Source organism: Artemia sp. Qi Xiang Cuo, chromosome 7, assembly GCF_049724085.1.
Source record: "Artemia sp. Qi Xiang Cuo chromosome 7, ASM4972408v1, whole genome shotgun sequence".
Classification (NCBI taxonomy): Eukaryota; Metazoa; Arthropoda; class Branchiopoda; order Anostraca; family Artemiidae; genus Artemia; species Artemia sp. Qi Xiang Cuo.
In genome coordinates this window covers 4,636,314-4,663,688 of record NC_142800.1, presented here as the reverse complement: position 1 = coordinate 4,663,688, position 27,375 = coordinate 4,636,314, and the positions used below count along the sequence as shown (strand labels likewise).

Below are 27,375 nucleotides of genomic sequence, written 5' to 3'. Positions count from 1 at the left end.
ACGTTTGCTACGAGGACGTTCTTGTTGAAAAAATTATAAGAGAAAATCCACCGGTGAAATATCCCTTTCCTTATCTACCATAGTCAAGATCTAATTTGAATACCAAAGAATAATGAGTTTTACACTGTGCGTCTACTCACTTTTCAAACAAGGAAATATTCAGAATTATAATAAATAAATTTGACTTTTCGAACCCGAAAAAAATTTATTCACCTTTGAACAGCCCCCTTGCGCATTCAAGCTCAACTCTCTCTCTCTCTCTCTCTCTCTCTCTCTCTCTCTCTCTATATATATATATATATATATATATATATATATATATATATATATATATATATATATATATATATATATATATATATATATATATATATATATATATTCTTATATTTCATCTATCATCATCTATATATATATATATATATATATATATATATATATATATATATATATATATATATATATATATATATATATATATATATATATATATATATATATATATATATATATATATATATATATATATATATATATATATATATATATATATATATATATATATATATATATATATATATATATATATATATATATATATATATATATATATATATATATATATGTCTCTTATTCCTGATTACAGGGGTGGATCTAGAGAAAAATTCTTGGGAGGCGGCTAATGTGACAAGGGCGCTAATAAGCAAAATCCTGAGGTGGCAGGGCAATGTGATAAAGGTGCTATTAATTGACCAAATTGAGAAATGTATTCTAAAAAAGAGTGAAAAGGAAAAAACAGGAAAAGAGGGCACCGGAAAAAATATTGGGGGGCCGGAGTCCCCCGGATCCCCTGGATCCGCCAGTGCTTGAATAAAACTTACAATGTATGACCAATTCCTCTTCTTCTGACCTAGGTCCCCAACCAGCAGAAGTCATTCCTTCACAGGAATAATTTCCTTGGAAAGACCTTCCCACATTCTCCAGAAGCAATTTACTTGGATCAATGTCGCAAAAATCTTCATCAACATACACGTAGCTAGTGTCATTGAGCTGTAAAATAAGTAACTATAATAAAAAGTAGTATATAGTTATACATCCGTTACAAAATGATTGATATGATTAAACGACAAATACATAACAGTACGTAATAAAGCATAATAATACAATAATAACTTAAGCCCTAGGATTTTTCTATGTAACAACTTACCTATTTCATTCATAGGAGTGTTTAAGACTTGTCGTGTCATTCAGTCATATAAATTAACATAACCGAAAAAAAACTGGCGAAATGAATAATCTTAAGTCATTAAATGTTAAAAAGATCAAGCAGTTCGTGGTAACGAACTGTAGGTAAGGAGCGACCCGGCTCAATAGTAACCTTGACTCTAAAAAACAGAATTTTGAAATTAATAGATACATCAAAAGAATCAGCGCATCAGAGAACCCTACTGTAGCGGTTTCAAGCTCCTATATGCAAAAATGTGGAATTTTGTATTTTTTGCCAGAAGAAAGATCACGGATGATTGTTATATATTTTTTTTTTTTTTTTTTTCAGGTGTAATCCCAAATAAAATTAAACAACTTTCGAGGAAGCCATTTAACCAAATAAAAGTAAAATTAATATGCAAATTTTGTTTTAATTAATCATTTACGGTGAGCCAAAATCAAAACCTGCATTATTTTAAAAACGTTCATAAATTAAATTAAAAAACTATTTATTTTAACTGATAGTAAGAAGCGACATTAAAACTTAAAAGGAATATAATTTGTTCGGTATATAAAAGGGGCTGTCCCCTCCTCAACGCCTCTCTCTTTACACCAAAGTTAGACTCTGTCTCACAACTCTATTTTTAAAACAATAAAACACTTTAGCGTAAAGAGCGAGGCGTTTAGGAGGGGACAGCCCCTTTCATATACGGAATAATTTTTCCTCGTTTTAAGTTTTAACATCGCTCCTTACTTTCAGTTAAAAAAACTTTTTTTTTTTTTAATTATCAATAAAACTTGAGATTTTAACAATTCACTAATTAAGCTCTAGGACGTATTGTAAAAGCTTATTTTCTGTAATTTTTAGTTAAATTTTCAGGTTAATGCTAGAAGATACTTATTTATAGTATATAAAATAAAGCTGAGCGAAATAAGCTGTTAAGTTGAGGGATATTTTAAATCTTTTTTTAGTATCTCATACTTCAGTATACTTTGTAAATTGAGTTGCTGTTCTTCAGCGTTACACCTTTTGTTTGAGACATCACGGACAAAGTATAAGAAAAAATCAATTAAAGAAAAAATCTGGCATACGGGAAAATGCAGGAGATGATCGAGTACAAGATATTCTAAAATTATTTGCAGTGTTTAACAATAACTAATTAAATCATAACTTACTACACCCCCTGGTTGCTGGAAAACTCTTGTCTCTCTCCTCAATTCAACAAGTTCATATCTGTCTTCATAAAAGGACATTCTACAATTCAACAAATGCTTGAGTTCAAGACATACAGTGTTAATTAAGGATTTTTGTGCATTTTAGTGTGCATTTTATGTGCATTTACATTACTTCTTGTTCTTAAATTCTTCTATGTGTTTAAAAATGTTCAATAGAGTATGGAAAAGAAATTATTAGCTATCAACAATGGTAAATAACCGATTAAAACTAACCCCGGGCCGGGTTTTTATTTTCACCATAATCCTTGTTCATGGGAATTTCAACTGGCGTTTTTTTACCTTTGTGCTCCCCCCCCCCCTGTTCTTTAAAAAAAAGGATGGGCTCTAGTCGTTGATAAAAAACCAGTCAGGAAAAGCGAGTTAGCTCAATTATTTTACTAGCGTTATCTGTGGTATACAAACTTCATATTTAAGTCTGTAGTTATTAATTAACCATCCAGGATCAGTGTGATAAACTAGGTAAGTGTCCTTTGAAAAAATGGCGTGTCAACTGAACTTGCCAAGCCCAAAATAAACAAACGTATCTTGTCCCCCCTTCCAAAAGATTTGCCCCCCCCCCCCGTGCTTCCAAAAGATTTTAAGCCAAATTTCTACAAAATTCTCATTTATTAACAAAATTATTATCAATTTATTAATTAATTAATAGTTTATTTTTGATAATTTTTTTGTTATTATTAATTATTTAATTTACTTACTATTATTCAATTATTTTCTAATTTATTTTTATTCTAATAATTAATCAGCAACTTATTAATTATTTTCATTAATTAACTGCGCCCTCTATTTTATTTGAATAAAATAAAAACATAAAAAAAAGTTCAAAATGATTATAACCTTCAGATTATTGAATTTAAGTTATTCACGCCTACAGTTCTACGCCCGGGGTAAATTCTCCCTCTCCCCCCTAAATCCTCCACTGCTTTGGTTTAAAAAATAGAGTTGTGAGAAGGAGTCAAACTTTAGCGTAAAGAGCGAGGCGTTGAGGAGGGGACAGCCTCTTTTATATACGGAATAATTTCTGTTCGTTTTAAGCTTTAATGTCGCTCCTTACTTTCAGTTAAAAAAAGCATGTTTTTTTTTATTTAGTTTCTGAACCTTTTTCAATTAATGCAGGTTTTGATTTTGGCTCACCGTACATGAATAATTAAAAAGAAATTTGTATATTAGTTTACTTTTTTGGCCCAATGCCTTTCTCGAATTTTTTATCGGATGATTTTGAGAAAAAAGGAGCGGAGGAGGGGGCCTAGTTGCCCTCCAGTTTTTCTGGTTACTTAAAAAGGGCGCTAGAACTTTTACTTTTATTTACGAACGTTTTTATTAGTAAAAATTATACGTAAACTACGAATTAACTTACCTAACAAACTTAAATATTCATATATTTTATTATGTGTATTAGGGAGCAAACCCCCTAGTCAATACCTCACTCTTTGCGCTAAAGTTCGAACTTTGTTCCAATTCTTCAAGAATGACCTCTTAGTCATAAAGGCTGTTTAATTAGAATATATAGCTCTTATGAAAGTACTAAAAAAAAGCGTACAGAGTGAAGTATTGACTAGGGGGCGAACCCTCTCATATACGTAATAATTTCTGTTCGTTTTAAGTTTTTTTGTTGCTCCTTACTTTCAGTTGGAAAAACTTTTTTTTTTGATCGTTTTTTAAATAATGCTGGCGCTTCCTTCATAGCAATGTTCCTTCCCCCATGAAAACTTTCTCCATGGAAATATCCTCGCACGTAACCCCGATCTCCCCCTCCCCCCATCCACTACAAAGTATCAATATGGAAAAAAACGTTTGTATACTTCCCAATAACCAATACTATATGCAAACATTGAGCAAAGTTCATAACTTGCAGCCCTTCCCCCGGGGACTTGGAGGATTAAAGCGTTTTGAAAGACTTAGTTCTTATATTTTTTTTACCATGCTTAACAAAATGGGTATTTCAACATTTTGATTTAGGGACTTTCGGAAAAAAGAGCGTGGGAGGGGGCCTAGTTGCCCTCCATTTTTGGTCACTTAAAAAGTAGCACTATTAATTTCCGCTCGAATGAGCCCTCCAACGGTATCCTAGGACCACTGGGTCGATACTTTCACCCCTAAAAATAAATAAATAAATAAACACGTATCCGTGATCTTTCTGCTGGCAAAAAATACAATATTCCACATTTTTGCAGATAGGAGCTTGGAACCTGTACAGTAGGGTTCTCTGATTAACTGAATCTGATGATGTGATTTTCATTGACTTTTTAGGTTTATGACTTAGGTTCTATGACTTTTAGGTTTAGGTTTAGGTTCTATGACTTTTAGGTTTCCCTATTTTCGAAAATGAGGCAAATTTTCTCAGGTACATAACTTTTGATAGGTATGACTAAACTTGATGAAACTTGTAAATTTGAAATCAACATAAAGAATCCGATTCTTTTGATGTGTCTATCGGTATCAAAATTCCGTTTTTAGAGTTCCGGTTACTATTGAGCCGAGTCGCTCCTTACTTACAGTTCGTTACCACGAACTGTTTGAAAAGTATATGAGAATTCAAGAGTACATGTTTCAAGCCCTTATCTGCTAAAACGCAAAATTTTGCGTTTGTCCTGAGAAACATGGACAAGGATGCGTGTTTATTTATTGTATTTTTTTTTCCAATAGTCAATATTCAAGCAATTGGTCATGAACTATTGGGTTGTGGGGAGATAAGCAATAAAACAACCCCCTTTAATATAATCCCTATTTAATATAACCTTGTATGTGAAATTAAAAATTAGCATGGATTAAATCGCAAATTATTTTTTTCCAAATGAAGATGAAAAAGCAACGTAAAAAAAAACAAACAGATAATTTAAAATTTATGGGATAAGCTGCCACCCCTCTCAACCCTTCTTTCTAGTTACAATAAATTTAGACAAATGAATCCAAAGTTTTTAAAAGTGGATTATCTAAAACAAGAGAAAAGTGATAGAAAATTTCTCCTTTTTTCCTAATGCTTCAAGGATGACAAGATTATGTTTGGTATGTTCGCTTTTAAACATTAAGATTTTCGTTCAAACGTCACTAAAGGCAAGGAAAACACTTTTATGCAAGACGAATACGTTGGTGAATAAAACAATTGGAATTACTAACTGGATATATTGGCTGTATTATAAAATGTTTTCAGGAAAACACTCGTCAAAATTTGGTATAAAGAGCTGCAAGTTGAGGAGGCAACCCTTTACATACAGGCAAGCTAATGTTCGCTTTACGTTACTCTTTCTTCCAAGATAAAAAAAAAATATATTAAGAATTTTCTTTCTTCACTTCTTCTAACTTTAAATGATGTCAAAGGGAAAAAATAAAGACTAAAAATGACTAAATATGACTAATATGACTAAATATGACTAAATATGACATGACTAAAAATGCAACAAAGAATTTTTGCCAAGGTGAATTTACAAAAAGATTTGAAAAAAAGCGAATCGGAAGGACCGTTTATGTCTGGTTTGGTGGATGGACTAAAAGGAAACAGAAAGTCAAAAAACAACTTTCTGAAAATTAACGGAGTAAACTTTCCTACAATTACTTTAAAGACTAAAATCTGTCTAACAGGAAAACAGGAAATTCAGGAAGAAAGCAGTTGAGAAAAAACTTTTATACTTTTTCGAATAGGAAACTTAAAATATATGTTGTAACAACTAACATCAAGAAACTAGCTTGGATTTTAAATTGAATTTCATTCACTCTCGAGTTCCCCCTCCCCAAAATGAAAAAAAGAGAAAAAAATTGTTTGATTCTTTTTTGTTGGAAGGAAACAGGGGTTTTTGGGCATGTTGATAGGTAAAATGAGTTGTTGTTAGGAAGGGTTATTGCATCCAGGAGTTGTGCAAGTACAATTTTTCCTCTTTCTTTCTATTATTTTCTTCTCTTTTTTAAAATTCTATTTCCAAGTTTAAGGGGTTATTCCAAGCAAGCAAAAACTTAAGGAGGGCTAAGCTTTTTTGTTTTTTAATAACTTTTTTTTAATAAATAGTAAGTAGGCTAAATACCTTTTGTTTATCATTTGGAAATTAAATTTCTACACATGTGTCAAACAGTTCGTGGTAACGAACTGTAAGTAAGGAGCGACCCGGCTCAATGGTAACCGAAACTCTAGAAAACGGTATTTTGATACAAATAGATACATCAAAAGAATCAGATTTTAATGCTGATTTCAAATATATAAGTTTTATCAAGTTTAATTTTACCCATCAAAAGTTAGGCGCCTGAGAAAATTTGGCTGATTTTCGAAAAAAGGAGGGAAGACCCCATAAAAGTCATAGAACCTTAATGAAAATCACACCATCATATTCTGCGTATCAGAGAACCCTACTGTAGAGGTTTCAAGCTCCCATCTACAAAAATGTGGAATTTTGCATTTTTTTGCCAGAAGAAAGATGACGGGTGCGTTTTTATTTTTTTTATTTTGTATTGGTTTTTTTTTCCCAGGTGTGATCGTATCGACCCAGTGGTCCTAGAATATCGTAGGACGAATCATTGTAATGGCAATTAAAAGTTCTATTGCCATTTTTAAGTGACCAAAAAAATAGAAGGCTACTAGGCCTCCTCCTACGCTCATTGTTTTCCCAGAGTCATCCGATCAAAATTTTTAGATAGCCATTTTGTTCAGCATGTTCGAAAATATAATAAGTATGTCTTTTAGGATTACTTAATCCCCCGAAATTCCTGGGGGGAGGGCTGAAACTAATGAATTTTACCCAATGTTAACATATAATATTGGTTATTTGGAAGTATACAGACGTTTTCAGGGGAGATTTTTCCTGGTCGTGGGGGAGAGGGGTGGGTCGGAGGTTATGTGGGAGGATCTTTCCATGAAGGAAGTTTTCATGGGGGAAGGGAAATTGCTATAAAGGGGACGCCGGACTTCCCAGCATTATTTAAAAAAGATCAGAAATTTAATATAAAAAAACAAGTATTTCAACTGCAATAGCAGCAAAATCGAAACTTCAAACGAACAGAAAATATTACATATATTATTGGGTTCACCCCCTAGTCAATTCCTCGCTCTTTAAGCCAAAGATTTTTTAGTACTTTCATAAGAGCAATTTATTCTAATTAACGGCCTTTATGATTAAGCGGTCATTTTTAAAGAACTGGAACAAAATTCGAACCTTAGCTTAAAGAGCAAGGTATTGACTAGGGGGCGAACCCCCTAATAAACAAATTAAAAATATATGAATATAGAAGTTCGTTAAGTAAGTTAATTCGTAAGTTACGTATATTTATTAATAATAAAAACGTTCGTAAATAAAATTAAACAACTTTCGAGAAAGCCATTTAACTAAATAAAAGTAAATTAATATGAAAATTCTGTTTTAATTATTCATGTACGGTGAGCCAAGATCAAAACCTGCATTTATTCAAAAACGTTCAATAATTTAATAAAAAAACAAGTTTTTTAAACTGAAAGTAAGGAGCGACATTAAAACTTAAAACGAACAGAAATTATTCTGTATATGAAAGGGACTGTCCCCTCCTCAACGCCTCGCTCTTTACGCTAAAGTTTGACTCTGTCTCACAACTTTATTTTTTAAAACAATAAAAAACTTTAGCGTAAAGAGCGAGGCGTTGAGGAGGGGACAGTCCCTTTTCATATACGTATATTTATTACTAATAAAAACGTTCGTAAATAAAATCAAACAAGTTTCGAGAAAGCCATTTAACCAAATAAAAGTAAATTAATATGAATTTTTTTTTTTTATTATTCATGTACGGTGAGCCAAGATCAAAACCTGCATTTATTAAAAAACGTTCAAAAATTAAATAAAAAAAACAAGTTTTTTAAACTGAAAGTAAGGAGCGACATTAAAACTTAAAACGAACAGAAATTATTCCGTATATAAAGGGACTGTCCCCTCTTCAAGGCCTCGCTCTTTACGCAAAAGTTTGACTCTGTCTCACAACTTTTTTTTTAAAAAATAAAAAAATTTAGCGTAAAGAGCGAGGCTTTGAGGACCGGACAGTCCCTTTCATATACGGAATAATTTCTGTTAATTTTACGTTTTAATGTCGCTCCTTACTTTCAGTTTACAAAAACTTGTTTTTTTTTTCATTTAAATTATACATAATGGTTAATACTTTAGGCTGTACAATTACGCACAATTACGCACAAATTACATTTCATTTCCTTAAAAGTTAACGCTTTCTTTATAAAAGCAGTATATTTAACAGCAAGGCCGTATCCAGGGGGGGGGGGGTTAATGGGTTTAAACCCCCCCCCCCGAAATTTTTGACCGAGTCGAAAATAAGTCGAAAATTAGTAAAACCTAGGTAAAAATCAGTATAATTAGTCGAAAACTGAGTCAAAAATTAGTAACCCCCCCACCTCTGAAAAAATCAAAAATTAGTAAACCACCCCCCCCCCGAAAAAAAATCCTGGATCCACCCTTGTTTAACAGCAATTTTATTGTGTAAATTACTTGCATCTCCTCCCCCATTGGTTCTTCTGGCTATACCATAATTGTTTCTATTCGAGATCTAGTTTATATAGTCTAAATAATCTATATAGATAGTCTGTATAGTGTATATAGTCCCGATATCAGTCTATATAGCCGTGGCGGATCCAGAGGGGGGAGGCGAGGGGGCGCGCGCCCCCTAGTGTAGTCTAAAGTAGTGTAATTTACTTAATTAACTCAAGATTGTGTTAATTAAACTTGCTGCTAACACAAGTTTATCGGATACGACTTATTTTGCACCCCCCCCCCCTAAAAAATTTTTTTGCTCCACCTATTTTGCGCCCCCCACCCCCATTCGCTAAATAAAATCCTGGATCCGCCCCTGCTATATAGTGCATTGGTTATGGTTTTAATGAGAAAGGTACAGCTTTGGCTTGGGAACCCACTTTTAGGGTTTTTCAAAATGTGGTAAGCCAGAAAATGTTGTTTAATGATTTAATATTAATTAAATTTGGTACTCCTGTACTAAACGCACTCTTTTATAAACCAGTCACGAAAACCCGAGGTATCCACTCGACAAAAGCAAAGATTTGACGCTATCTGATGTTGTATAAGCAAGTATTCAGGGGTTTCTCACTCTGGGAACTATATTTAAACAGTTTCTTTTTGGGGTTTAGGGGGGGGGGGAGTAAAAGGTACCTAGGTTAGGTTACGTATTTAATATATGCTATGCTTTACCCCCACCATCCCTCCCCACCCCTAATGTGCATAAATATAGAGCCCAAATTTGTTTCTAGGCTATTGTATATTCATCCTATTTTATTTTATTTTATTAGTATTAACCAAACTAGCACTATATAAAAGAGTGCGTTTAGTACAGGAGTACCTTAAATTTTTACGATTTTACATAAATTGAAAATCCTAACTAAATATTAATATATTATTCAAAATTCTAATTTAATATTTACCTAAATTATATATTTAATTTCAATATGATTATTTTGTTGTCTTCTAACGACTTAATTTTCATTTCAAAGGTGATTATTACCGGAATTTAGGATTTATGTAGGGTTCAAGCCATTCCGGAAAATGGTGGCCTGACTGTATAAAAAGCTTTTTTCTATTAGTCAAATAAAAAAGAGATCCATTCAGGCAAATTTCAAATTTTTGGGGACAGGCCCAGACATAGTACGATCTTACCCATGTACGCAATTGTTAGTAAAGATAAATACGATGCATCAATCTCTTAAACGGCATCTCTACCGTATGTCCCTCAGTCGGCAGCTATTTACATTTCAAATGTGCATTATTTAAACTGAATTTTTAAATGACGTAATAAAACAACAAAATAAAATAAAAAATAGTTTTATATGTTCCCTTTGAATGCACTGGAATTCAAATATATGCTAGACTGGGCAGTTAAATCCAGAAGATTGTGTTGTTTCTTGCAGGAATACATAACTTCTTGCCTCCAGTCTTACCCTTCCATTATGAACTTTGCTAAGGGCTAGGGTTTTCTCCCTTCACTGAAGTTTGTGCACAAATATGAACTAACACATAGAAGTTGTCTAAAGGGCTTTCTTTTAGATGGACCTTCCCAAAATAAGTTGGTTGAACCCCTACAACACACAGAGATTCCAATTTCTTTTACAGTTGTTACAGTCATTTCGATATATTTTTTCATTTGTGATTCTTCAAATTTATTATCCTCATTTTTTTTCCCGAAGTGTGGAAATTTTACAAGAGCTTCTCAAAAAATTTGAAACATTAATTTCAGCCTCGTCAAAGAGAAAAAGAGATATTACTGTTTTATACTTCCATGTTAAAAATATGCTTCAATTCCATTGGTTTATTTCTGTAACGTATTTTTGGAAGCCAATCATGCTATTCCTTATTTCTGCCAATCAAAGTATTCCACCTTTTACTAATGCTTTGGGCAATATAACGCTGAGCGACTAATCTAAACTGACAAGAGAATACAAATTCTGAAGTGCCAAATTACTTCACCATTTAAGACCTGGTAAATTTGTCGTGAGTGATATTTAGCCAGTAAGAAGATCGAAGAGTCACAATATTTTACAAGTAAACTCTTTGTTTCTCTGTGGCCTCACTATCTTGACTAGCTCAGTATAAAAAAGAAAACAAAAGCGCTGCAATAAAACAAGAAAATAAAATAGAGGTAGTATTTTACTTAATTTTAATAAGTTTTTCCTGGAACTTTGATGTAGTGGAAGAATTAGAGGAAGAATGAATTAGAGGAAGTAGAGGTAGAATTAAAAGAAAAGGAAGAGAAGAGATGTCGAGGAGGCAACGTCCTCTGTATCCTAATAGGAAGAAAACGGAGGGAAAAGGGAGGGAAGAAAACGGCGTCATTATCCCAATAAATTTTTGTTCATTACATCATTCATAGAGTAGTCACAAAGCCAGTGGTGTAGTCAGAGAGAGAGAGAAGGAGAGGTACGACGGTATCGACCCTTCCCCCTGCCAATCATGAAAACCTTGAAATGAGTTAGACTCCTAACATTTAATAAATTTGTGTATGACCTTAGCCAGAGTCCGTATTATTGCGATTGCCTAAATACTCCCTTTAGTTGAAGATGAATAGTTCTTTGAACAAATTAGGTTACTTGGCTTTAACTTGCATAAACTGGGCATAATGAAATGAGAGCGAATACGTTGAAATGAGTTTGATTCCTAACATATAACAAATTTGTGTATGACCCTGGTCAGCGCCAGGTGTTGCTGTGAATGCCGAAATATTTCTTTCGGTTGAAGACTAAATTTTCTTCGAATAGACTAGGTTGCTTGGCTTTGACCTGCATAAACTAGGCAGAATATGATGAGAACCAGTGGAATAACAGAAACAATACTACCAAATTTTTATAATACCAGAAGTACAATATCTCTCGAAATAGCTTCATAAACAGTGATAGGAAAGGAAATATTATCTGTTGAAAATATCTGTCCTAATTAAAGATTAACATTTTTAAAGTAAAAAAAATACTTTATAGCTTTCAACCAGATAAAATTCATTGGGAAAAATCTTTCCAGAATGAGATTGTGCGTAAGATTTGAATGGTCTTTAACATTCTTTGGAATGTTAATATTCAATGTAATTGGTATTGTAATTCAAAATCAGATTTCTTCTTTAGAAAACTTTTGAATTCTACAAAATAGTTAGGAATCCAGCCATTTCAATATCCCAATTCAGCAAACGTCACATCATAAAAAAAAATTGTAGAAAAGGCCTATTCATTAAACTGTACCGCTTTTGCGCAAATATGCACTAGTTTTATCAAAAAGGGAATAAGAACGTAGAAATCCTTAGAAACCCCTGAAAGAATTAGAGGATTCAAGCCTAGACAAGGAAAACATGTTACTACTCAGAAATAAAATAAAACTTCAGAAAACGTATTCCTATCAAATTATCTGAAATTAACAATATTATAGTAATTTCCAATTAGAGGGCTAGTGCCTTAGTTTAGAGCGAAACTGGAATCGAATTCGACCGAGTCACTACGTATGAGATGTTGCAATACTGGGACAAGAAAAATGGGTGGGGGGGGGGGGGGTATCCTACGTCATAAAAATTTTAAAAATATGTTTTGTTTATGTTTTTATTCATGTTTTGGTATGCGAACTTCTACACCCCTTGATTAATTAATCCAGAATTTATTTTCATCCAGCACTGTATATTTTAAATATATTATTAGGCTTATTTCCTAATAAAAGATTTAGATATCTTATTTTTCTGCAGTCCTAAGGTTTTAGTCAGTGGCGCCATTCGCTATGGGGCAAGGGGAGGGGCAACTTCCCCAACCATCCCTAAGTTCGCCCCCTCCCCCCCCCCTCCAGCTGAAATTTAGTTTCTTCAAAAATCCATTCAAAACTAAAATAAGCCTGCATAATTCAAGCATCCACAGAAACGGGTAGTTTTTTTAGTATATTTTTTCCTTTATGGTACTATATGGCTCATTTTTCATTTTTCACTGTCATTTTCACCTAATTTGGGGAAATTTTGACTAAATACGCCACTGATTTTAGTGCTTCAACATAAAACGACGATTTGGTTCGATGTTCGAGATTGACTTTTATCCATCTACCAAATTGTATTTTCATAGTGTGCTCTGCATTTCTTAAGGTTGAAGGCATATCTTAAGGTTGAAGGGTAGGGGCATAAAAACATGTAAGAATACAAAATCCCTCCCGTTTTTTCACCAAGGTTAGATAATTCTCTAAGTAAAGGACATTGCGATATCTCGTTATATAATTTTATACCCGGTAGTATAACATACCCCGTGAATGAATAGATCTGGAAAATGAATCAAATGAAATATGTACCTTGTTCTTCCGGTACAAATAACACCTCTAGGCTTGTCACATACCTCATACCTCATAGGGGATACAAATATTAAGATCCGATAGGAAAACAAATATTGTATTAAGAAAATAAGGGTCGTACCCAGAAAGAGAGAGAAGGTTGAAGCCCCAACCAGAGAACTTTCATGTTCAAAAAATCTGCCCTCAATTCTGAAAAACGTTAAATGATATGATTGTTCTTGTGCGATTTTTTTTTTTATCAAAGAAGCTGAATAAAGCTATTGAACAGCTGCAAGAAAGCGAGTCAATCTCTTGGGAAACTCTCAACATTCTTAAACGTCTCAAAACGCTAAGTTTTGAGTGAGGATAGTTTCACAAATTGTATAGGTTAAATTAGCGAATGCAATTCATTTAGAAAAGATTAGAGCTTCCTTCCCATTAACTGTGACAAGAACAAAATCTTCTAAAAGAAAATACGAGATTCATACGCAAACTAATCACTAATAGCAACTTTTCAACAGCGTTGTGATGACTCGAATGAGGCCAAAAAGTGGTATAAGAACAGGCGCCTTTATATAAACTTGTTGCAGGGGAACTTGCATCCTGTTTTGGAGGGGGAGGGGTGAGGTATTTACACTAAAACAGCAAATGATGGAAAAAATAAAATTTTAGAAATAGTTTTCTGGGGGAGGGTTCCAATGGATGCCTCCTAGGTCCGCCCCTGTATGAGTTGCAGATGCGACCAGGATTGTCCAATAAGAGCATGTAAGGTCTTGTACATGGCCATAATGGAGCAATAAGGATTGATGAAGAAAAAAGATCTAACAGCATATATTCAAAGGCAGCAGTGGCGATGTTTTTCAATGGGGGAATATCCCGATGGGGGAGTGACTCGTCGACAAAAACTTTCAGGACGGGAAGGGTGCCAATTTTTTTTTCTTTCTTTGCTATTTTGGAGTTGTATCTATTATATGCCACTTTATACGCCATTTAAATCCAAAATTTTCACCAAGCATTGCAGTATTTTTCCAAATAAAATTGCTAAGCCTATGTGCGCCAAAAATAAAAAGATTTGAACGGGTTCTCATTCAAAAATTTTTTCCCTGTGCCTTAATGAAGAAGGTGCTGAGGTAATTTTATTCAAGTACTGCAACATTATTTCTGAAGATTAAACATCTTGTATTTTTGTGTGTTTTTGATCATTCAGAGGGGGGAGGGCTGAAATTTCCTCCCGTCTTCTGTAGGAATCTCTTCCGTATATAAGATGTCAGATTTACCCCGAAATCCTAAATAATAAAAAAAAGCTGTGACTTAAAGTTGTTTCGATTCTACGGGTATTTCTGAGGGAGAGATTTCCACTGGAAGAATGTTCAGCCCCCTTCTTAAGGGGGACAGAGAACTTTAAAAAGACTGTTAGTTAACCCTTAAATATATTCGCGTATTTTTGGTGCATGTGTATAGAATTTGTATTTGGAAATAGGTCAAAAGTCAAAAGCAGTGAAAACTAACGATAAAATCAAGCAATTTTAGGGGAATATGACTCATCCCACCCAATTGTAAGTTACAAATATTTGTAACTTACAATTGAAGTATTTAGGAAAAACTTCTAAATACAAAATATGGCAGCTTTATCATTCATAATATGAACAAATAAATTTTCTACGGTTAACATTTGGAAGCGTTGATCATATCCTGCCACCCCTCATGGCAGAAGTGACGGAGAATTTGTGGATCCTTTTCATTATCAGGTCTTCCAAGGCTGATAGAAATTTATAATAAAGAAACACTTAGTAAGGTAATATTGTTTTCCTAAAGCATGAATGCTTGTAACTCACTTTTCATAAAAAAAAAGTTCCCAGAAATATTTCCGGAAGTTTTTCACACTACTTTTCTTCCTTACTGCCTAGATTTATTTTAAAGGAGAATATCTGAACGTTTCTCCCCGTGTAGCAGAGCAAAAGTAAGAAAAGGCATGAACGTAAGAATTGTGAAAGATTTGTTAATCTCTAGAATATTGCAGGTTTTTCTGAACACACTTTCTAGAAAATTTGCTAGAAGCTGTTTTTTATGGAAAGTTCCCTTTCATACAGGATAAAGTAAACGATGTTGACATTCCTGAGTTTTCCAATGATGTTTCAGCAAAAGAAAATGCCAAAACTAAGTACAAACTTACATTACACTCTGGTAACTCCTTGAGCAAATCACCGTCCAAGTACCATCGGACACCAAGTAGTATTGATGGCTCACCAGAGATGATTTCACAGGTCAATGTAATATTGGGCCTTTCCGCTTCTATCACTGCCTCTGTGGGCTCCATTTTCAGTTCTACATCCGGAGGGTCTAAAATTAATATATAACTAATAACCTTTTGATGTTAACGACAGCATAATAGAATTATATATTACTAATTTTAAAGCACAGCCTTGCCCTAAATTTAAAGATGGGGATTCAAAACCTCCGGCAAGGACTTTTCCACCATGGTGACTTTAAAAGTGTACTTTTCGTTTCGATCGGCCGCCAATAGTTTGAAAACAGTTTCTTGAGAGCAATAATAGTGCCCTACCGAACACAATTTGCCTTTTTTTTTAGTTTGATTTTTTTACGTTAGTTAGTCCCGATTAGAAATAGAGTGAAGTTCATCCTCCTCATTAGCGCTTCTTGAAAAATTATTGGCTCGAGGGTCCAAAACTCTTTGGGGTTCAATGGGTCAGTTATAATTGTTGAGTGGGGATGGACAACTAGCAAGGCCGCATCCAAAATAATATCAACAAATAAATATAATAAATAACACAATATATATATATATATATATATATATATATATATATATATATATATATATATATATATATATATATATATATATATATATATATATATATATATATGTGTGTATATATATATATATATATATATATATATATATATATATATATATATATATATATATATATATATATATATATATATATATAATAATAATAATAAACAATAAATATCAACCGTCAAAATAAGTCAATAGTTTAGTATTTTACCAGTTCAAACCCTAAACGCTCTTCATCCTCAAACCACTAGTGTTTGACATTCTCTCTTTACCCAATAGACTCTTTACAAAGATTCTCAAGTTTGCCGGTGTTTTCGAGAAGAAAACCATAACCCTCGATGTAACATTAAACTTTCTTCTTCGTAACTATGCTCTTCGTGTAGCAGTTCTGCTTACTGTATTGGCCCCATTTTTCGTCCATTTATATTAGGGCTAAAAAATTACCACTAGTATGATGTGTTTCATAATGATGGGAAGATTTATTGTCACAAAAATAATCATAAAAGACCGCAGGACACAGGGGCGGATCCAGGATTTTTTTAGGGCGGGGGCGCAAAATGGTTGATCTGATAAAAAAAAATTAGGGGGGCGCAAAATAGGTTGATCCGATAAACCTGTGTTAGGAGCAAATTTAACTAACGCAAACTTGGGTTAATTAAGTAAATTACACTACTTTCGACTACGCTACGGGGGGGGGGCGCGTCCCCCTGAATCCGCCACTGGCAGGATATACGTAATATCAACATTGATAAGCTGAAATTCCAACCTGGCATTCCGGAAGCTGACCTACATCAAGCAATTGCAACTTATTGAAACAAGTTACAGTGCTATGCGTATCTTCAATATACCCACCAATAAGATGCATTGTTTTATTTTGAGGAACCTGAACACGTTAAAAATTCACATAAAAATTACTTGCTCATGATATACAGTCATACAAAGTTTTTACATTTATTAATGATAATTTTGCATGGATTTGGACACTTCTATTTGGTTCTATTTGGTTGATATGCTTTGCCGTAAATCTTTGAGTAGGTGGACCTTGTTCAGGTGCTTATTTATCTTAATTGCTAAAGTAGAGAAACAGTTCTTTTCTTCTTTTTTTGTTTTATTTTTCTCTATAGTTTCTTTTTCTAGCCAAATAATTACCTTTTTTTTATCATTTTTTTATATATCACATAACATTATACATATCATTATATGTCATTTTTTTATATTATAATTTCTTATATTTTTTTATATCATTTTTTATAATAATCGCACCTCCTCTCCTCTCGGTGACATAATAATATTTTTCACTTAAAATTTCAACTTTTAAATTTTAATTCACTACCTAATATTACCTTTAACACATTATTTGGGTGAATAAAAGCATGGTATAAAAGCAATAAAACTGTTGGAGACAAAATAAATTCTAAAACGCCAAATCAATCCAAGGCCACGAGCCACCTCTGTTACAACAACATCACTGTGGCATTTCCACGAAAGATAGCAATCAACATAAAAGTCTAAATAACGAGCTTCCAGAACTTGAGCTAAAGGCATATTACAGAACAGAATTCTATCATTATTATAACTATAATTTATTTTTAATTATATTAGTTTACTATTCAATTACAACTAGAACTTCTATCTCATATTCCTACAGTTGTTGTTCAAGACGTACTAAAACTCTATTTTTAAGTAACAACAAAGACCACGCTGTCCCTCCAACATGAGACAAGCAAGAAATTATGCAAATTATGATTATGCAAATTATGCAAAATGTGGATTTCTTGTGACCACAGTGATTAAATTAAAACCTAAGCGGATATTTCGGCTATATGACAAATAACCGTCCTCAACAAAATAGAATAAAAACTAAGTTAACAAAACCAATGAAAAATCTAACGTCTAAAAACTCCTGAACTCTTTTCTTTATTTTTATTGGTGAGCTCTTGATAGTGAGTTGAAGTATTTTGTCTTCTATATTCCGCTTTTTTCCCCATTTCGCCGAAGACGGCCATTGGCCGTAAAGACAAAATATTCGTTTAGGTTCTATTGAGTCACTCTCTTCAAAAACGTATTCCTTTCACGTAACATTTTTGTTTGCTATTTTTTAACTTGATATATCTCATTTTCCAAAGTTCACGTTGAACTTTCCTTTTAGAGAATTTAGTTTTCATGATCAGCTATTATTCAAACGGAAAAAATACAGAACTATGCGGATTCCCAAAGGATTAATACAATTTTGGTACAGAATTGTGAGGAGCTAGCAAAAAAACAAACCTACTCAAAAAACTTTGGAGCGGAGTTTACTTTACAAATTGGCAAAAAACATGGTTTTTCCCTATTGTTTTTTCCCCTTTTCAACTTCTACACTGGATGATGATCTCAAGAGTGGAAAAAATTGAAGAATTGGAAAAACTTCTTCGTATTCATTACATAACTTTAAAGTCTTCCTCTGTTTCGTTTCAGCGTTTATTTGTTTCCCTGGAAGTTGTTGCTATGATTGCACAGAAACATGAGAGGAATCCTGGAAAATAAATTTTTCTTCCCTGAGTGGACAATAATTTCCAAGATATATCGGGGGCTATAGGTATGTTAAAGGAAGACAAAAACTAGAGTTTCCCATTCTAGGCCATACTTTACCCCGACGAAATAAATGAAAGGTTGATAGGGTTTAGAAGAAATTTAAAACAAACTCAATGTGGATCACCACCCTAGCGGTTAGTAGTGTAATTAATAGGATATATAATTGATAGAATAAAATAGCACTAAATCATTAATATTGCTGTTTTTATTTTCATTGATGTGTGTTAAGGAAGGAGTTGAGTGTTGAGGGATAAGTTAGTATAGCAGGGTACGCGATGTTTTGGTTATATATTTTTTTTAAACCCATTTTGAGGTCAACTAAAAAAAATATTCTTGAGGATTTATTTGATTATCTATCATGCCGTGGCATTTGGAGGGAATGTGGGTCAGTTAAGATTTTTGTCAATGATCGACATGAAGTAGATTAAATTAAAACTAAACCAAAAGCTATTTTAACCTTAAATCGCATGTCAAAAAATGCTTATGAGTGACTGTGACAACTAGTAAGAGACCGTTTTTTTAATGTCTTACATTTTTTAAAGATTTTTATTTCACTTTGTCTGTGAGGCAATTCTTGCAATAATTATTCCATCCTCTTTCCATCGTCCTATTGAACTGATACATTGCATACCTATTGATTTCTAATAACAAAACACATATCCAGTTATAATCAATTAACACTAATAAGAAAACTAATTAACTGTAATTAGCCCAATCTATAGGTTGATGTTTTGCCAATAATGGTCTCATGCTTCAAATGCAATCGGATGACACTAGAAGAGGTACAGTCCATTATGTAGGCTTACCTCTCTTCTTGTGATAGTTTCAGCCTATTTGGCATACTAAAGAAATTCCAAAGTAATTCTAAAGTAATTCCAAAAACCTCCTCTTCTTCCAATTTAATCGTGTAAGGAAATGAAGGTCACAAATTTATCGTGTATTAAAGACTAAAAAGAACAAAAAAAAATCCAAATTTACTTTGATTTATTTTCAAATATATTAAAAAGTAAATCGAACAATTCTTTTCTTGGGTACCCAGAAAATCAAATTTTTTAAACTAAAAAAATCCGAGGGGCACTCGCCGCATAAAACTCATTAGCGTTTCCTGATAACCCTTATGGCGTGATTTTTATGATAAGAAGAATTAAGAATTAAGGAACAGGAAGCACAAAGCACAAATGTTATACAGTAGGCTATGCCACGGTCATCCCACACTTGTGTTTTTAATCTGGATTTTTTTTTTCCTGGATACCAGAAATATTAAATGTTTTATACTTTTTAGTGAATTTAGTGATAAACGTGTCTCTTAAAAAAAACTTTTCTAAAATTTTTATCAATAAATAATGGCGCATTTCGTTTAGAATTCTTTTTAATCTCCTTTCTCAGCTAAATTTTAGGACTTAGCTCTGAAATTTACGTCTCCATGCAACATGATGAATTTTCTAACTATAAAAAAAGGCACTGTATTCCTAAATTCAAAATAAATTGAGAAAAAAAACGACGTAAATTAATGTTTTTTTTCTATATTTATTACTTCCTATTTCACATCCCATAAACTAAACTAGTTCACTGTAAAATTGTCATAAGTTTAGAATAAAAAATTGATATATGTGAAATGACTTAGATTCTTTCCTTTAATAATTCTACAATTTCATGGAAAATTTTGGTCCTTTTCAAGTTTTATTTATGGTAAGAATTCTGTCTTAGCAATAAAGGAAGTGACAATGGTCTTGAATAAAAACTAAATTTACCCTAAATATTCTTTCATAAGCAGAATTGCATTCGATGAAATTTTCGAAAATTTATTTCCTCTTTTAGATGATTTATATGGCGCCTTTAAAATACACCCCTCTTCTCGTTGAAGCGGAAATTAATTTTTGTGAATTTAGGAATATAAATAAATTTTTAAAATTAGACATTTATGGCTTGAGAGATGCTAGTTTTAGTACCTAATATTCAATTAGGAATAAAAAAAAACACAATTGCAGAATAAACTCTTTTCACAGGGCTATGTTTTGAGTGACCTTTCAATTTCTAAAATTTTTTGCACGCCACACTTAATTATTGAAAACGGATTTTTCGTCCTGTTCAAACAGTTCGCGGTAACGAACTGTAAGTAAGGAGCGACCCGGCTCAATGGTAACCGAAACTCTAGAAAACGGTATTTTGATACAAATAGATACATCAAAAGAATCAGATTTTAATGCTGATTTCAAATATATAAGGTTCATCAAGTTTAATTCTACCCATCAAAAGTTAGACGCCTGAGAAAATTTGGCGGATATTCGAAAAAAGGGGGGAAGACCCCATAACTACTGGAGAAAAAGATTTAAACCTACACTATCGTAGTCAACATATTGTATAACCCTTCTTCCGAGGTTTCAAGCTTCCTCAGACCAAAATTGGGACTATTGCATTTTTTGCCAGAAGTCTGATAACGAGTTCGTGTTTATTTGTTTTTTTTTTTTTCCCAGGGATGTTAGTTTCGAACCAGTTGTCCTAGAAAATCGAGGGAGGACTCATTGGAATGGAAATTAAAAGTTCTAATGCCCTTTTTAAGTGATAAAAAAAAATGGAGGGCAACTAGGCCCCCTCCCACGCTCATTTTTTTCCCAGAGTCACCTGATCAAAATTTTGAGATAGCCATTTTGTTCAGCATGTTCGAAAATATAATAAGTATGTCTTTTAGGATGACTTAATCCCCCTAAATTCCCGGGGGAGGGCTGAAACTTATGAATTTTACCCAATGTTAACATATAATATTGTTTATTTGGAAGTATACCGACGTTTTCTGGGGAGATTTTTCCTGGTAGTGAGGGTGTGGGGTGGGTCGGGGGTTATGTGAGAGGATCTTTCCATGAAGGAAGTTTTCATGGGGGAAGGAACATTGCTATAAAGGGGACGCCGGACTTCCCAGCATTATTTAAAAAAGATCAGAAATTTAATATAAAAAAACAAGTATTTCAACTGCAATAGCAGCAACATCGAAACTTCAAACGAACAGAAAATATTACATATATTATTGGGTTCACCCCGTAGTCAATACCTCACTCTTTAAGCCAAAGATTTTTTAGTACTTTCATAAGAGCTATTTATTCTAATTAACGGCCTTTGTGATTAAGCGGTCATTTTTAAATAATTGGAACAAAATTCGAACTTTAGCTTAAAGAGCAAGGTATTGACTAGGGGGCGAACCCCCTAACAAACAAATTAAAAATATATGAATATAGAAGTTCGTTACGTAAGTTAGTTCGTAAGTTACGTATATTTATTACTAATAAAAACGTTCGTAAATAAAATTAAACAAGTTCCGAGAAAGCCATTTAACTAAATAAAAGTAAATTAATACGAAAATTTTGTTTTAATTATTCATGTACGGTGAGCCATGATCAAAACCTGCATTTATAAAAACGTTCAAAAATTTAATAAAAAAAACAAGTTTTTTAAACTGAAAGTAAGGAGCGACATTAAAACTTAAAACGAACAGAAATTATTCCGTATATGAAAGGGACTGTCCCCTCCTCAACGCCTCGCTCTTTACGCTAAAGTTTGACTCTGTCTCACAACTTTATTTTTTAAAACAATAAAAAACTTTAGCGTAAAGAGCGAGGCGTTGAGGAGGGGACAGTCTCTTTCATATAAGTATATTTATTACTAATAAAAACGTTCGTAAATAAAATTAAACAAGTTTCGAGAAAGCCATTTAACTAAATAAAAGTAAATTAATATGAAATTTTTTTTTTAATTATTCATGTACGGTGAGCCAAAATCAAAACCTGTATTTATTCAAAAACGTTCAAAAATTAAGTAAAAAAAACAAGTTTTTTAAACTGAAAGTAAGGAGCAACATTAAAACTTAAAACGAACAGAAATTATTCCGTATATGAAAGGGACCGTCCCCTCCTCAACGCCTCGCTCTTTACGCTAAAGTTTGTCTCTGTCTCACAACTTTATTTTTTAAAACAATAAAAAACTTTAGCGTAAAGAGCGAGGCGTTGAAGAGAGGACAGTCCCTTTCATATACGGAATAATTTCTGTTCGTTTTAAGTTTTAATGTCGCTCCTTACTTTCAGTTTAAAAAACTTGTTTTTTTTATTTAATACTAATTAGGCTTCAAAGGCCTCACATAAAGTTTACTATTTAAAACTATAATAAAAGGAAAGAAATTCACCTGGAGGACAAAGCAATCCTTCATTTTGCTCTGGTCTTTTATTTTCAAACAGTTCGTGGAACTGTGAGTAAGGAGTGACCCGGCTCAATAGTAACCAAAACTCTAAAAACCAGAAGTTTGATACCATTAGATACATCAATAGAACCAAATTTTTATGCTGATTTGAAATATATAAGTTTTGTTAAGTTTTGTCTTACGCATTAAAAGTTATGCGCCTGAGAAAATTTGCCTTATTTTAGAAAAAAGGGGGAAACAAACCCCGAAAATCATTGAACTTTAAGGAAAATCATACCATCAGATTCAGCGTATCGGAGAATCCTGCTATACAAGTTTTAAGTCCCTATCTGCAAAAATGCGAATATTGTATTTTTTTGCCAGAAGAAAGATCATGGATGCGTGTTTATTTGTTGTTTTTTTATTATTATTATTATTACCCGAGGGGTTATCATATCGGTCCAGTAGTCATAGAATATCGTAAGGGAGCTTATCTGAACGAAAATTAAAAGTTTTAGTGCCCTTTTTAAATGACCAAAAAACCTGGAGTGCAACTTGCCCTCCTCCCACGCTCATTTTTTCCCGAAGTCACCCAATCAAAATTTTGAGATAGCCATTTTGTTCAGCATAGTCGAAAATTTAATACATATGTCTCTGAGGATGACTTAATCCCCCACAGCTCCCGGGGGAAGGGCTGCAAGTTATGAAATTTGCTCATTGTTTACATATAGTATTGGTTAATGGAAAGTATACAGACGTTCGAGGAAGAATTTTTTTTGGTGGGGGAAAGGGTCGGAGGGAGGGGGGTTACGGAGTATCATTTTTCCATGGAGGATGTTTCCTTGGGGGACATTTATGTGAAGGGGTGCCGGAATTCCAAGATTATTTATAAAACGATCAGATATTAAATAAAAAAACAAGTTTTTTTTCAACTGAAAGTAAGGAGCAACATTAAAACTTCAAACAAACAGAAATTATTACGTATATGAGGGGGTTCGCCCCCTATTCAATACCTCGCCCTTTACGCTAAAGTTGTTTTAGTACTTTTAACCGGTCTTTGCGATTCAGGGGTTTGTGATTCGAACAAAATTCGAACTTTAGCGTAAAGAGTGAGATATTGACTAGGGGTAAACTCCCTAATATACGTAATAAAAACATAAAAATATATAAGTTCGTTACGTAAGTTAATCCGTAAGTTACGTCATAACAAAATTTCGAGAAAGCCATTTAGCCAAAACAAGTAAAATTAATACGCAAATTTCATTCTAATTATTCATTTACCGTGAGCCAAAATCAAAGCTGCATTAACTCAAAAACGTCTAGAAATTAAATAAAGAAAAAACAAGTTTTTTTAAGTGAAAATAAGGAGCGACATTAAAACTTAAAACGATCAGAAATTATTCCGTATATGAAAAGGGCTGTCCCCTCCTCAACGCCTCCCTCTTTACGCTAAAGTTTTTTATTGTTTTAAAGAATAAAGTTGCTAGAGTCAAACTTTAGCGTAAAGAGGGAGGCGTTGAGAATTTTTGCTACACACTTAAACCCCAATTAAACAAAAAAAAACAATTACACAAAAAAACCCAATTTTTGCTACACACTAACTAACAAATAAAAGGAAGAAATACATTTACATTACTTACATTGGACGGTTACAAATGCCTCATCTTCAGATTCACTTGTGCCAACACTATTAGTTAACTGACATTTATAAGAACCGGTATCATGTTGAGTTGCCTTTTTTACTAGGAGTGATGGCTGCTCTTCAGTACCTCCTTCATAACGGTCTGAAGGTATCTGTACCCTTTCCCCATCTTTGTACCTAAAGATATTAACTGGTTAGTGAAACCAAATTGATGAAATATTAGCTGACTGTAAAAAGGCTTCAAAGCTAGCCATAATATAGTCAACATTACAGATAATAAGTGGAAACCTGCATATTAATGCTGCAACTACTACTATTGCCAGATTATAAGTGGATACTGAATGGAAGGCTGCTCATTACTGCTACGACCACCACTATTGCCAGATCATAAGTGGATACTGAATGGAAGGCAGCTTATTACTGCTACAACAACCACTATTGCCAGATCATAAGCGGATATTGAATGGAAGGCTGCTCATTACTGCAACGACCACCACTATTGCCAGATCATAAGTGGACACTGAATGGAAAGCTGCTCATTACTGCTACAACAACCACTATTGCCAAATCATAAGCGGATACTGATTAGAAGGCTACTCATTACTGCTACGACCACCACTATTGCCAGATCATTAGTGGATACTGAATGGAAGGCAGCTTATTACTGCTACAACAACCATTATTGCCAGATCATAAGCGGATATTGAATGGAAGGCTGCTCATTACTGCAACGACCACCACTATTGCCAGATCATAAGTGGATACTGGATGGAAGGCTGCTCATTACTGCTACAACAACCACTATTGCCAGATCATGAGTGGATATTGAATGGAAGGCTGCTCATTACTGCTACTACCACCACTATTTTCAGATCATATATGGATCATAAATCCAAAGCTGCATGTTACTACTGCTATAACCACCGACTCTCTGCCCCACGAAGCCACTTGAGGCCAAAATGATTGTGCATACTCCTCGTTTACCCCATGATGCACCTATTTCTTTTTACTTTTTTCCTCAAACTTCTTCCCACTCTTCTTGGGGACGACCTACCTTTCGTTTGGTCCTCGATGGATATCCAAAAAGCAAAATCTTTGGCAACCTGTCCTTCTTCAGAATATTACCTTCACATTATCTTTATGTCGTTCTTAATTGTAATTAATTAAAAAAACTTTTTTCACAAAATAAGTTTTTCAAAGAAAAGTAAAGAGCTCCATTAAACCAAAAATAATAATTTCTTCCCCAAGCCATGAACACCTTGTTGGTGGTAGGCAATATTCGTGTAATTACTCTTTTTCTTCATTCTAGTGACCATTGGATCGTTTTTGTTTTCAAGATGTTCTTATTTGATAGACCTTATGTTAAACAAAAAGCTGTACGAGAGATTTTACTCGATCCCACTTTCTAGGGTTGTAGTGAAAGAAAGATACAGATGGCAAGAACACTTTGTACGGACGTATAATGACAGATTGCTGAAAAATTTCACCTTTTTATTTCCATGTGGGGTCAAGTGAAAAGAAGGTAGTCCCCGAAAGGGGTGGAAAGAGGTCAAAAGGATAGATTTAAAGACAATTGGGAGATTTTATAGAATCTTTCATATATGAAAGATTCTAATGAGATGTGCTGTATAAAATTAAGAGTGATGAACGCTGGACAGCTCAGGAATTATCAGGCTGGAATTTTTGTATATCAATGTTGGAATGATATATGTCCAGATATTTTTCTCATTTTTAAAAGAGCAATAGTTCTTTACATGAGCATATTCGCTATTTGGGACCAAGTGTTTGGAATGTGCTTCCGGTGCGTATTAAGGCGGCTGAACATCTACAGCAATTTAAGAAAAGATTAAAGAAGTGTTTATTGGGAGGAGAGGATGTGGAACCATAATTTTTGTAGTCTTTTTTTTCTTTTCTTTGACGAGAGAGATTGATTTTTGATATTTATTTTATTTATTATTATTTTTTTTATTAGAGCTATTTATTTGAATTTATGAATATTGATTGTTGTAGCCATTCGTCTTCGCAGCTTTGTAGCTTCTTGGACGGCTACTTGTTAAATGATGAAATAGTGTATTGTGTTTTTTTTTTTGCTGTTTTTTTTTAAGTTTAATTTGAATCAACTGTCAGGAAAAAGGAACGCCAATACAAACAGCATTGATTTAAAATCCCCAAAGCCACATTCGTAGACTCGTTTATAAAGTACAACAAGAAAATAAAAGAAAAGCAAAAAAGTAAAAGAAAACTAAAAAAAGAAAAGAAGAAAAAAAACGAACGATTAATATGAAGTCAGTCACAGGAAGAAAGGACTACTGCTACTACTAATACTAACTACCCTAAGCCCCATATTACCTGAAGCCAACAAAGCAGCATTGGCTCCTCCTCAACCCCAGTCTATTCAAAACTTCAAACTTTACCTCCTACCATGAAGTTCCGATTCCCATATCGTTTATTTGCATTTTTCTTTGATTTTAGATTCTTTACTTTTTCCTATACCTTAAATTCTTTTTTGCTATACCTCCACGCCGAGAACACCATGTTGGATACAGTTAATATTTGTGTAATTTCTCCTTTTTTTCGTTCAAGTGAGCATAGACTCATTGCTCTTTTCAAGATTTTCTTATTTGTTTTGTCAGACAATATTTGATAAAAATGGTAGAGGGAAATTTATAATAAATTTGTTTTTTATTAACTACTTTTACAGCTGTTTTTTTTTCTGAAAAGTTTGGTGTTTTGAGTTGTTACCACTTTCCCCTTTAACTACTCATTTAACTTTCCCTGTCTCTTCTTTTTTTTTTAGCTTACTCCTTGAGTTATTGGGTGACATCAAAGCCCTTTTGCGATTTTTTTTTCTTAAAAGAACCTCTTACTTTATCTTTTGCTAATTAATAATTTCACAGTGAAAAAAAAACTTGCTTCAAAGGACCCTCTGAGATATCTTTGGAACAAAATTGAAAGTTATTCGTCAATAGAAAGCTTTTCCCTTTCTCTA

The 27,375-nt window shown here is 33.2% G+C and overlaps 1 protein-coding gene across 11 annotated transcripts in view; it reads right to left on the bottom strand.

The window, feature by feature from the left end:
* Nucleotides 1-27,375, bottom strand: part of nrm (neuromusculin) — a 326,404-nt gene that overhangs the window by 86,430 nt on the left and 212,599 nt on the right. For all 11 annotated transcript variants that reach the window (XM_089091978.1, XM_089091975.1, XM_089091971.1 and 8 more), the window contains 3 exons: nucleotides 24,385-24,563; nucleotides 15,355-15,521; nucleotides 882-1,050 (listed from right to left, as the gene is read on the bottom strand). In XM_089091978.1, coding sequence (XP_088948104.1) covers nucleotides 882-1,050; nucleotides 15,355-15,521; nucleotides 24,385-24,563 — 515 coding nt within the window. The remainder of the gene's footprint in view (nucleotides 1-881; nucleotides 1,051-15,354; nucleotides 15,522-24,384; nucleotides 24,564-27,375) is intronic.